A 13546-nucleotide genomic window follows, 5' to 3' on the forward strand; every position below is an offset into this window, starting at 1 on the left:
GGGAGGAATTCAGGAACGCATGCCTTTCTCTTTATCAACATTTTCAATCCCCTCGAAAAATACGAATAACAAACAGATTAAATAAAAATGTGGTGCTGCAAATCTTAACCATTTCTGACTGAAAGCAGGCAGGCAGGTCAAAAAGCAAACACTGTTACAATCCAAGGCAACCACTGCCATTCAACGTACTAGCCTTGGACTCAAAGTCAACAATGAAAGGAAAGAGAAACTCATTTTCTGAAATCAGACAAGTTGCCATGATTGAGACTGACAGCCTACATGCAGTTTGCCCAACATTTGACCCCACCGGATCAGCTAGTCCAGATTAGCTGTTCTCTCAGTGTTAATGTGATGCCATGGGGGGCAGAGGGAAGCTGTGATTGCTTAGCTGTTGCTCATCATATTCAATTTCCTTCTCAACCGCTTGTTTGATTCCAGGCAAGGCACTACCTGATGGATCACCCACATCTTCTAAACAGAGGCCCTCACCTCTCCATCTGGCCAATCCAATTACTGCACTGCTCCTGGAGCTGAATGGGTCGACCTTGTGACTGTGACAGAGCTTTCATTACCTCTATTCACAACTGGTCTTGGCAATCATTACAATATATAAGTGGGAGAAAACCATGCAATTGTTTGCTGTTTGTAAACTGCTGTGTGCTTGTCAACATTTTAGACATTTTTGATTTGTCGATGCATAACAATAATTTTGCTCATTCTGACACGTTTGGATTGATGAAGCCTGCCAGACATGCTGCTATTGTGGTACCAGCACGGAAAGCAATCAGAATTGTATATCATGTGACCACAGTCAAATGGTGATTTTAAATTTACGGCAGAAGTTGGCTAAACTATGGAAAAGCTGTCATTAGAGCAGCCTTAGTAAGTCTCTCATCGATGGTCTCCCTTCCCTGCTGTGAGAGAGAGCCATAGATCTGGGTCAGAACCCTGTTAGATCGCAATCGCTCTTAATTTATACAGGATGATGGCTAGGAACACGCCTAACCACTACAAACACAGGCTGCCCATTGATTGACCCAACGAAGACCAAAGGGCTTTGTAGTAAGGAAAACTTGTGTTCAATAACTTTGATTCTCTAATTCACAATGGAGCAGGACAGCCCATAAACCTAACACACAATGCTAACAATGTCAAACAAACATTCCCCTTGGAAACAGATGGCACACATAATCATTGGCATATGAAAAAAGCTGATAAATATAATGTTCATTTCATTACTGATCTCCACAAATTACCCTACAAGAAAAAAATGTAGGTACTTTAGCGATAGAGGTTAGCATGGTGAAAATAGATTTTAAAACAGAAGTGTGAGCATATACATGTAGTTTCATCATCACTACTGTCACTATGGAGACAATAGGAACAGGCATCTCTAAAGGCTACTCTACAGCAACTGTTTATCTCACCTCTACTGCCTTCGGAAAGTATTCAGACCCCTTCACTTTTTCCACATTTTGTTGTGTTATAGACTGAAATTAAAATGGATTGAATTAAAAGAATTTGTGTGTAATTGATTCCTATACAAATCAGAGACCCCATAAAAACAAAGATATTCATTCCAAAATTACATTAACTATTATCCTTGCATTAAGATGGACTCAATTCAACTTATTGAGTGATTTGTTGATGACATTTTTGCATTTTAGCTCATTTTAAGAGTGTCATCTTTGTCAGCAAAGGGTCTGAATACGTATGTACATGAGGTATTTCTGTATTTCAATTTGAATACATTTACTGAAATGTCAAAAAACGTGTTTGTCATTCTGGGGTATTATGTGTGGATTGATGGCAAATTCTTTTAATTTAATCCATTTTAAATTGCGTCTATAACACAACAAAATGTGGAAAAAGTGAAGGGGTCTGAATACTTTCCGCACTGTATTTTGCAGTTTTGCCCTTTCCTCCAGATTTATTGCCTCATATGACTTTTGTGTACCTATTGTACTTTACCTAGAGTACCTGTTCATGAAGCAACTCTAAGAGGGCTATTTAGGTCATCTATAGATAACATCTCAGCTATATACCATGCATACTGTGTTTCGTTCTCAATAAATATGTCTATTACATCGGCTAAAACATACAGTATTGACAAGCCGAAAATGTCAGAAACAAAATGCTGAAAATCATTTGCAGCAATGTAGAGTGGCCTAAAAGCTTTAGATAGTGTATTGAAGCAAAATAGGCTTTATTCAGATTATACCACCGAATATCTGCAAATCTATGTTCTAGGTTTATAAAATGACAAGATGCAAAAACTGTAAGCTATTTGTCATGCACCTACCTAACATTACTAAGCTCATAACCCATAACACTAAGACATGTTTTATGATCATTGGTCTACAAACTGAGAGTTATGGACAACTGGTTAGTACTCTGATAGAATTATTGTTTTACAAACATGTATGACACGAACACACGCACGCACACACGCACACACACACGCACACACACACACACACACACACACACACACACACACACACACACACACACACACACACACACACACACACACACACACCCTTTCTGTCCTCCTTCATAAAAGGAGTGCTATAAACCTAAGTATAACCTACAGTACCTGTCAGTGCAATGAAGAGTAACACACCAATGCTTTATTAATTGTGATAGATGATTTGTTGTGAGAATATCATTCCACTGTAGTCAGCCACAGCTTTGAAATAAGCCATTAGTCTTCGTTGCCTTGCATTCTAGCTCAAAATGTGGAATTGTACAGTATAATGACGTCTCTTTTTCCATTTCTGTTGCAAGAACATTTCAGAGTACTTTTTCCATAACGTAACTCTTACAGTACATTAATGTATTGTCACATTTGTTCCAGTCCTCTTCAAGACTTTAAATACAGTAGTGCCTACTGCCCATAAAGTAATGAAGCCGACATCAATAGTTGTTTCTTTACTTTTGACAGCCTAATTAGAGCTTTTTCGACTTGCAGTCAGAGGCAATCGTTCAACGAAAAAAAGAAGGAGACCTGCAATGACTTAATACTGTGCTTCAAAAGGCATGAATTCTCGCTCTGACAACATTCTTTTCTCGCCAAATCAGACCATCAACTCTAACTTTAAAACAACACCCTTCTGTCACTGTATTTGCTCTCCGCTCATTACTGCTGCTGGCAAGTAAATACAGTCATACAAGATGCTTCCCAATTGTCCAGATTGTAACTGTATGGACGTGAAGCCATTTAAAATTCTAAGCCTTACTCAAAAAAATGTTCAAGGTGTAATGTAATTAAAAACCCAGATGCTATGTGCTGAAATGGACGTCTTATGAGACATAGTGGTCTTAACATTTTTCTTTCCATCTGGTCTTAAATCAATCATATTAAGATTTCCCCTCTTTGATGTTGGCATATACATTTTGTCATTATTGGAGGCCAAAATCTACTATCGGTTTGTCATATTTTACCATGCGGCTGACGAGTCGCCAGTGGAGATGAAAATAATAACTAATCTACTTCCCCAAAGAATGTTTACAGAATAGCTACCAAACTAAATTCAACTTTTTCCATTTTTTTTTCTCTTTTTTTTAAATATATTATACTGTGACTTCGCATAAGCTCTATTGCTTTCATGGAAAACCATCTTTGAATCAGCTCAGTCATGCTTGAGTGTTTGTATTCTGTATGGTGCAATAACAAAAAACAAATATTCTTGAGAAAATAAGCACGATTCAGTACCTCCTTATTGAAAAAAAACCATCATGTTGTGCTATAACCTTTTAGCACATTTCCAAATGAAACCCACAGGTGATGGATTGTCCAACATATTAGATTCAACAGAGATACTGAGCAACAATCCACAATAAACATCCACCTCCCCTTTCATTACAAAAAAAAAATCAATCATCAATCAAACCCAGCCTGTGTTTTAATTATCTAATGCCCAGGCAATTTCACACAGAGTGGAGCAGAACTGTCGCCAATGCTGGTTAAATGGCTTCATTCAGGAACCACTTAACTAGCGACACATAATCCCCACACACTTTCTCCTTAATCCCTGATGGGCATCTGATGCACTGACATGCTCCACTCACCCATAACAGCCAGGGCCGTCGCTTTAGGTAACTCTCTCTTCACAGTCTCCAGGACCTCCAGACTGCTGCCGTCCAGACTGCACCTGTTGATAGTGCCATTACCAGAGCTTATCCAGTACACCTTGTTGGCAGTGTAGTCTATGGAGAGGCCTAAGAGAGGAGAGGACGAGTCCATTTAACAAACAGAACAGAATACAATAAGTACTGTAGCTATAAAACAGATAATACCGGGCATAACAAAATACTATTTTAGTAGATTAGTATTTTTCTTGGAGTGCGTACAGAAATTGTGTGTTCACAAATGATGATGTAACCTTGTTGAGATCAGGCTTTCCTACTGTAGTTGGGAAAGCCTGGAGAAATCCTTTGCAGAAAGTAGCTACAAAAGAGCAGAAACCCGTTCCAAATGAGTGACACCTCGCCAATACGTCAAATAAATCAAATACTTTGCTTGGACGGAGCTCCAAAAAAACATAATTCAGTTTTTCCTTCAGGTTTTCTACCATCTTCTTCAATGTCGCAAGACATTGGTAACTAGCATAGGTATAGGTAACATAGCTAGCATAGGTAACAACTCTCTGCAAAATATTCCTTGGAAATATTCTAGGAAAAGATGACATAACACAAGCAATCCTTCTACAGTCAGTAAATTGTAGATATAAAGCCTACTAGATGCAATATGCATCTGGTACTGGAAAGACATACTCATGTGGTTGCATAGCCTATACGGGTGAGAGTCAGTATATGTGTGTGGGGTGGTGGAATGATTAGTTGCAGCCTGGGATATCTCTATGACCTCCAGTTGACATTATAAATAATTTGACCAGAGAGTGTCTCCTTTTAAATCCATTTCCTAGCGGACATGATGGGATTTGACAGAATGGCACTATTGATGGTGGCAACTGGAGGCTATTTCAATTGTGTGCCTGGACAGCTCTCTGTCTCACATGGTGTGTTGGATTTATGTATGGCTGATTCACAGTCACAACAGATCATTAATTTACTCTGTCCCCAGGTCCACCCCATAATCATAAATGAAGCCATGTGAAATATGATGCCCAAGCGATTTATATTGCTGACAGGGCCAACAGACTGAAAACAGTGAAAACAATGGTACTGTTTATTTGAGAGAATGACAATATGACCTTGGGGTCTGTCAGAGCAGCTGCTTGAGTCGCTGACCTGCAGATGCACAATTGTTCGCCCAGCCTTATATCATCTGAGTGAACAAGCTCAAACTGGCATGGCAGCAAAAAGGTATTCAGTTACTTCAGAGTGGTATTATATTAACTCCTAGCACATGGCGAGATGTGATTTGTGCACAAATCAGAACACAAAGAGAAAACAACCATGCTCATGATCAATGAACAGCCTTCTGTAGTATGAGTGGGCGGGTAACATCCTTACTGTATGTACTGTACTGTATATAATAGACTTCTATATGAGTGGACAGCTTAAACATGGCGAGCCTAGGGATTGCTCCTGTGCAAGGCAATAACACGTTATATGGGGATGTACTGGAGCATTGTTTCACAGCCAGGCCAAACAGAGCTATAATGTTCAACTGACCGACTGGTTCCCTTTGGTTCTGGTGAAGGACCTTGCTGTTACTCCCATCCATGTTGGCCAGGTTGATCGTGTTGCCATCTGTCCAGTAAATTTTACTACCGAGGAAGACATAAGAAACATCCTATCAATGATAACACAAAGTTTGTAATCTTTTTTCGAATTTGACTAATCAATGCATTTGTACTGTAGAATTATATTGATGTTGATTAGAGTTCATACTTAATGGCAGATGATGTATATTCCAAGGAATAAGTGTGTCATATTCCATGCAAGCATTTGCAGTTGCCTTTTTTACCTCTGTTTTTTTCTTTTTCAACAAAACAAAGATATCCTAAAACCCATGAAATGGGCCCAAGATAATGCTGAAGCACAGATGTTGTGGTGTAATCTACTTACCCTTTGGCGGGATGCACTACAAGGCACCTTGGCTTATCAATCCCATGAATGACAGAGGTCTTCAGGGATCCATCTAGGCGAGCGACATTGATTTGCGACTCGTCATTCTCTGAGCTGAGCCAGTATAAGTTCCTGGAGAGCCAGTCTAAAGCCAGCCCCCGGCAATTTAGAATATCTAGGGACAAAACAATAGAGGAATCCTGTCACTCCAACTAGGCCTATGTGTTTTACAGAGACACTAGGGGGCATGAGTCAGACAGCCGGGATATGCAAACATTGGTATTAAAATGTATAAAAGATTTTCAACAAAACAAAAACATCCACTTATTTGAGAAATAGCGAAAAAGTAAACATTACAATTCAGTATGTCAAACAGCTTGTGCAGAGAGGCTTTTGTTCAGTTATCAGTGGTCATCAAATTAAATCTCACAAAATTCAAAGACAGGAATTAGGACGTGCTCTATCGATATTCATCAAAGGAAAAGGGATCAATTGCTATTGTTTTCAAAGATGTTCTTTCATGCAGCACAATTTGGCATAACAGCCAATCTGCTAGCCAATACCTTTCAGACACAACAAAAACAAAATATTGCAGACAATGACAGAGTTGATTTTCTGTGCTTTTGTCCTGACACAACATTAGAAATACAAATCAAGAAATGTTGATGTCAGTGTCAATCAAAAGATGTTCACAGCACAGATGCAAGGTACAGCATGTTAGTACCAAAAAGGAGACTATGTTCTACCTCCAGATATGACCGTCTCCAATTGGGTCCCATTGATGAAGGCCCGTTTAATTGTTTGGGTTTTGACATCAGCCCAGTAGATCCTTTCCTCCTGAGCGTCATAATCCACCACGGTGACATCATCGATGTCTGGTACAGTCAGCGCTGTCATAACGTTCATGTAAGGGTTGTCAATATCCACGCCACGGATCTCTGATCGCCTGACATACAGCAGGAACCTTTTCAGCGCTATTGAGAACAGAGATAAATTGAATGGGAGAAAGAATGTCAATCACTACTGTTTTTTTTAAGAGGTTGACCTTTTAGTCAGATATGGCTATGAAGATATGACTATAACAGCTTCAAATGCTGATGTTTATCAAATCTGAAGCCAAAACTTAAAATGCCAATGAGACAATTAATATGCATACAAATTCTAACCCTCCTTTGTGTAGTCAATGTGTAATCTCCCACATTGTCATTTTGATGTCAAAAAGCATAAACACAGGGGATGTTACAGGACTGCTGATGGCTGGTCCCACTCACCAAAGCATGACTGTTTGTCTGGGGACAGCTTCATGAGGTGTGGACAGGTGCAGGAAGCTGTGCGGTTATAATTGATGAGACACAGGTGCGAGCAGGGACCACGTCCATCATCCTCCTCACATGGGTTGGAAGCTAAATGAGAGAGCAGTGCAACTTTTGAGACCAGTCAGCAGAAGGAACAGAAAGATAGAAAAACAGGCAATGACAAATACAGGATTGTGCACTAAAAGCGTTGGGCACATACAGTATGAGACTCAACAAGAACCTCCAGGGACTTGAACAAGAATCCCCAGGGACTTATCTCTGTGGAAAACCTTTTTAGAAAGGCTACTATGTACAGACTGGGTACTGTAGCATAAGTAATGTACAGTAGTAGTGCTAAAAAACAGAAATATTATATGCTTTTTACCATTTTAGGATCAAAAGTCCTCACCTTCCTGGCAGTGATATAAAGGGCACAAAAGCTTATAGAAACAAACTACAAATGTTATGGGCTCCGAAACATTAAAGGGCTATTCTGAAGCGCTAACAGCTACTTAAAGGTCAAGGACAGGAAACGAATTAACAGCTGCCAAAATGTGTGTAATGTTTTGGATGGCCACCTATACTTCTGAACCATAATGCTGACTTCCTAATTTATATTTGTGCTGAGGTAGGCCTCCACCCATCCTCCTTCCTGCCCCCACCACGCATGCCACCCATGTCATGACCACAGTCGGCCACTTGTTCTACAAGGCTTTGAAGTGGGTTGTACCACTGGCATGCATCGGGGGGGAAAGGGTGAGACATCCCCACAGAACTGAGGTTGTAATGAATGCTGACCAAGCAGATCAAATTATGCAAACTAAGAAGTCATCTGTGACTTGGCAAAATAAATTGCTTTAGCCTATTCCATAAGCTAAAAATTCAAAATCACCATGACCTTTCCACTGTCCTGACACTTTCTAAGATGGATGAATTCAACATCAGATGATATCAAGTAGCCCCCTTATCACAGGAAATACGTATATACAATCTGAGACCTGAATTCTTCCTGAGGATTTGTGATTCCAGAGGCCAGGGTCCTTTAATACAGACTTCTTGAAACTAATTTCTCTGTCTCCTGAGTTCATGACCACAGTGTATTTCCTCCCCCGTCAACCGCCTCTCTGAATCTACAGTGACGTCATGGTCTGTTATTGTAGGACCACAGCAATGCAGGAGCCCACTGTATAAACCTGGACCTGCTGACATGCTCTCCAGACACCGTCCACTCTACAACCCTGCTGGGATATTGTAAAGGCTTTAACTCCTCAGTGATCCAGGCAGTAGGTTACATAGACAAATGCCAGCTCTCCCTCAGTCCACTCCACAACAACTCTTTTCTGATTGCACTCCCTTTTTTTAAGATAGAACAGTTATTCTCTTTCATGCATTCCCTCAGCAGATACAACGATATGTTTTGCAGTGATTTACCTCGAGCAACTTCAGCAAACTCATTTCCAAACTCATTTCCTGACACATTTGTAGACATCTCAATGAATACATTATACATTTGAATGGTTTAGGGGGAAAATCGGCCTGCTGTTAGTTGAAAAACAGTTCACATATGACGAGAGGAAAAGGTCTAGATACAGCATGACACTCAGCTGAATCATAGCCTTGAGAAATGACAATGACAGCAGAAGAGTGTGTTCCTTCTAGACTGGCTGACGTCTCATAAACAAAATAAAACTACACAGACTACACAGAGTGTGGTGCCCAAAAAGTGACATACTGTACAGTATTTTCCATCTAAACCAGAACATCCACTGGGAACACTAGGTGATGGCTGCTGGGGCACTTGGCTCTGCTAAGAGTCACCCTGTCAGATGCTTGAATATTCATGAAGGGCCTTAGGTAGTCATGGCTATGCTAAACAGTATGTAAAGTGTGTTATGTGTTTTATGTCTTACTGTGGCTTTCTGAAAGCTCTGTTTTCTTTGATAGGGTAGATGTTCAGTGCAAATGGCTCTGTTTTCTAAATCATATAAATAATTCAACATGTTTACATTTAGCTAACACACGGAGACTATGCCTCTGTCAGGTCAGTTGTGTAATCAGATTGAATTATCATTGACACCCTTTTCTTCCCTCTGTCACTCTGTCACTCACTCCTAAGTGAATGAGACAAGTGTTGTGTTGGAAAGACACACATTTGCCTTGTATTATGTGAGTGGACGGATTTTCTCATACAACAATCTCATTATCAACAGCAATGTTATCATTTTGCATGTATTTAGACCATCTGCTTGTCGAAAACACTTTCATGCTTTGCAGTGATTCAATGCGCCATGCATGCTGATCATATTTATGTATGCCCAGGCTCCCAGCAGAGCGCAAATACAGTATATGGAGAAAACTTCAGAGGTCCTTTTATATAATACAATTTTAGACACACATTTTGTTGCATAAATACAACCATGAATACAAAATTGGATATGAAATCATTTTCTGGCAAATACTGGCGCCTCCTGCAGTACACTTTGTCATTGGAAGTACAAGTGTGTACGTTATAAGAATGATACATTTTCCTAACATAATTTGTAATACATGATTTCAGAAGTTGACACTGTTCCTTTAATTATAAATAGTATCATGGGAGCCTGCTGCATATTGTGTCTGGTTGTGTTTGATGCTATATTGGAGCTACAGTATAACTCACCAATTACCATCTCTCACTGGGAGGCCTTGGGACTGGCTTCCCCCTTAACTAATCATTGGCACCTCCTCCCTATTTTCAAACCTCATGTTGCCCATCCTAAAAACCCTGTCTCTTCTCCCCAACTGCACATAATGTATTTACAACCAGACTGTTGACGCCCCCAGTAAATCTCAGTTGTGGCAGCCACCAAACACCTCCAGAGACCAGGACTGTACCACCCACAGCTCTCCCTCTCCCTGTCTCTCCACTTCCCCCACCCATCCTCTCCCTCTCCCTGTCTCTCCACTTCCCCCACCCATCCTCTCCCTCTCTCTGGTCCAGATCTGCAGGGCCAACAGAGCAGCAGCATCTCCAGGCGTTGGGACTAGCCTGAGTGGATATCAGCCAGTTCTCCCCATTGGGCTCTTTAAAATGGGATTAGACATACTTACTGGCTTCTTTAGAAATGCAGTTCAATTTGTACACACTTATCTACAGTATGCAGAGCAGTCACCAGTATGCAGATACAGTGCAGGAAGGAAGCCGCAAATTAACTCCTGCCACATTGGCAGCATTGTGGGATTGCTGAATAGATGCAAACCAGATTACTGCTGCACTAATACTTATTCATGGGTGGTGTCTTACATTTGTAGAAAGCTGAGGAGGGACATTTTGAAACTTGGTGGTATTGAAAAAATGTTGTGCATCTAAAGAGCCTTAGACTAAACCAGGTGGCTATACACAAAACAAAATGCTGGCATCATAACGATTCCATTCACTTGTAGTTCAACTTTACTGCTAAATCCATGTACTGAACAAATTAAAGCAATCAATGGAAATTCATTTAATCCAATCAATTTTAGCCTGGCAAATTAATGTGCATGCTGACATGCATAACTTGTATCATTGAAAGGCAAACCCTATTTATAATACTGGTCATGATTTTGCATACCTTTAGGCATTCATAATTGATTAAATTAGTGCATGTGTCTTTGTTTCTGACTTTCAATAGGTATACAAGAAAATGGCTATCATCTTTGCCGACAGGGGTAATCTCATTTTGCAGCTTCTCTCATTAATTTTGGTTCAATTAAACCCCCAAACTGCTTGACTCTGTAACATGAACCAATTAGACTAATTTGGGTGAAGGGAAAAACACCATTCAGAGGTTCCATTAATGCAAGCTAGTTCTCTGCATGACCACCTTTTTCAATCACTCAGCCAGCCTCATTGTAGGCATGCTGGGAGCCACAAGACTGACAGGTCCAATGAGGGCAGAGCAGGAGCTAAAAATAATGCCATTATATTCTCTTTTCTCTCTACACAACAGGAAATATATATTTATTTTTTAAACACTCAGTCAATATCCAGTAATTACTTCTTAAGGAATGCCTAAATATCGCTATGAACAATAAGAAAATCAACAAGCTATCTTCTGAGTTAAAAGACAGTGAGGACAGTGAGGACACTCAAACACTCTCAGGGAGGTGGCTAATCTGTGTGGCCAAAGGTGTCCAGGTGGATCGACTAGGCTTGGCAGGTGTACCTTGAGGCTGTCTGCTGGGGTGAAAGATCTGCAGGTCAAAAGGTTGGGCGCTGGTCTTCTGGATCACTGTAACATTACGCCCCGTCCACTTGTTAGCCCTGGCCAGTGTGTTGGTCCTCCAGTCTGTCCAGTAGACGCTGCCCCCAAACAGGGACACAGCGAAGGGGTGTGACAGGTACTCATGTCCCCTCAGGATCTCTATGACCCCGCTGCCGTCATACAGTGCAGAGTAGATAGCATCAGAACTGGAAGGAGAGGGAGAGAGGAGACGGAAATCACTCAAGTCTGTCTCTAAAACCAGACAAGCCAGCTAGACATTAAACCAACGTTTTTTAAAGAGCCTTTGATGGAAGTGCATATTTGCTGTATATCATATAGTATATGTATATACCAGGACTAAACACCAATCCTGGGGGGACCGGGCTTACTCCGCTACTGCCCACACTCTTTGGAACACTCTCCCAAACCACATTAAATAATCCAGCGTGCTCTCCTCTTTTAAACGATCTCTCAAAACCCATCTTTTAAACTATTTTTATTGTTGTTTTTACCGACTGTGCTTTTGTTTTACTTTTTGTTTCTCTATCTATTCTTCTGTTCTCTCCATGGAATGTAGTGTCTTTGAGTCCTGAGAAAAGCGCTATATAAAATAAATGCATTATAATAATTATTATTATTATTAACATTATTATTATTATTATTATTAATAATAATAATAATAATAATAATAATAATAATATTATTATTATTATATTGCTGTAGTTGCAAATGTTTGAAAATAAAGAGACAGAACGTGCTTCACGTCATAAAGTGGATGTGTCATAAACAGGCATTGGGGATAATTGTCATGATTCTCACTGCAGGCGGTATTCTATGTGATCTATTCTCATCGTAGACATGTCTTCCCTCAGCTCAGGTATATTTACATTTGATAAACAATTCTGCTGTTCACCATTACTGAACAACCACACTTTGAATCAAATCACACAGTCTCTGGTAGGTGTCTCTGTTATCTACAGAAAATGTACAAAATACAAATAGCCACAGTTGCATCCTAATATTAGAGGCACATACCGGGCATCAGTCCAAACAATCCTCTTCTCCAAATGATCTAGTGTGAGTCCATTAGGCCAGGCTCCTATCTCCATGTCCTTAAACACAATATGCCTTCCACCTCCGCTCATGGACGCAGCCTCGATACGGGGAAAAGTGGCGTCCCAGTCGGTCCAGAAGAGGATTCTAAAGGTAGAAACCCATTGAGAAGATCTACCATTATCTGTGAGATCATTGGAATGTTATCTGCTTCTCTAAGGATGAATCTAGAGTATGGAAAGAGCAGACTTTGTCGATCGAGAAAATGTACTCTGTGAATAAAATGCATGACAGAGTCATGCTGTTAAAGGAAAAACCCAAACCATCTACTGTGTTGAAAGAAAAGCAGAAATGTAAGAGCATCTTTATTTCCATCATTGAAATGTTTTCATGGAACATTGACTAAGGCTAAGAGCCATAGAACAGACAACAGCTTCATCAATAAATGTACCATTTGCAATTCCTCAAATCGTTTTCATTGGTTCGTCAATGTGAACGCATTCCAAACTACAATGATTACATGCAGTGTATTGTTGTAAGTGGACCACTAAACACACAGATTGGCAGCAGTCTCTGGTCCAAGAACAGCACCAAATAGAACAATGTTATCCACAGCATCTGTGGTATTGGCTGGAATGGGAAGCCATCTGCTTTTTTACGACCTTCTACGGCTCAATGAAGCCTGTAAATGAATACTGTGATTACTTTGACCATCAACAGAGTCATGTCTAATCTCCAAAACATGAACTCTGTCTTGCTTTTATCCACAGAACCAGCTAGAATGTGAGACCCAATGCCCATGCTTAAATTACACATTGACGACAATGAAACAGTGTTAGGAAGAAATATCCTTGTCCAAATCAATAGCCTTATTCATTGGACCAGGCTTTCAAATCAATGGCCCACTCTTTTGAGTGGATTCAAGTAATTAGATTA

The 13546-nt window shown here is 40.2% G+C and overlaps 1 protein-coding gene across 1 annotated transcript in view; it reads right to left on the minus strand.

Moving 5' to 3' along the window:
- The window catches only part of lrp1bb (low density lipoprotein receptor-related protein 1Bb), a gene marked incomplete at its 5' end in the record, with an annotated part of 183744 nt that overhangs the window by 60310 nt on the left and 109888 nt on the right, over positions 1-13546 (minus strand). The window contains 7 exons of the mRNA XM_083682704.1: positions 4075-4224; positions 5644-5738; positions 6040-6214; positions 6786-7013; positions 7311-7442; positions 11519-11763; positions 12593-12757. Of these exons, the coding sequence (XP_083538830.1) occupies positions 4075-4224; positions 5644-5738; positions 6040-6214; positions 6786-7013; positions 7311-7442; positions 11519-11763; positions 12593-12757 (1190 nt within the window). The remainder of the gene's footprint in view (positions 1-4074; positions 4225-5643; positions 5739-6039; positions 6215-6785; positions 7014-7310; positions 7443-11518; positions 11764-12592; positions 12758-13546) is intronic.

Source organism: Argentina silus (assembly GCF_951799395.1).
Source record: "Argentina silus genome assembly, chromosome: 12".
NCBI classification, from domain to species: Eukaryota; Metazoa; Chordata; class Actinopteri; order Argentiniformes; family Argentinidae; genus Argentina; species Argentina silus.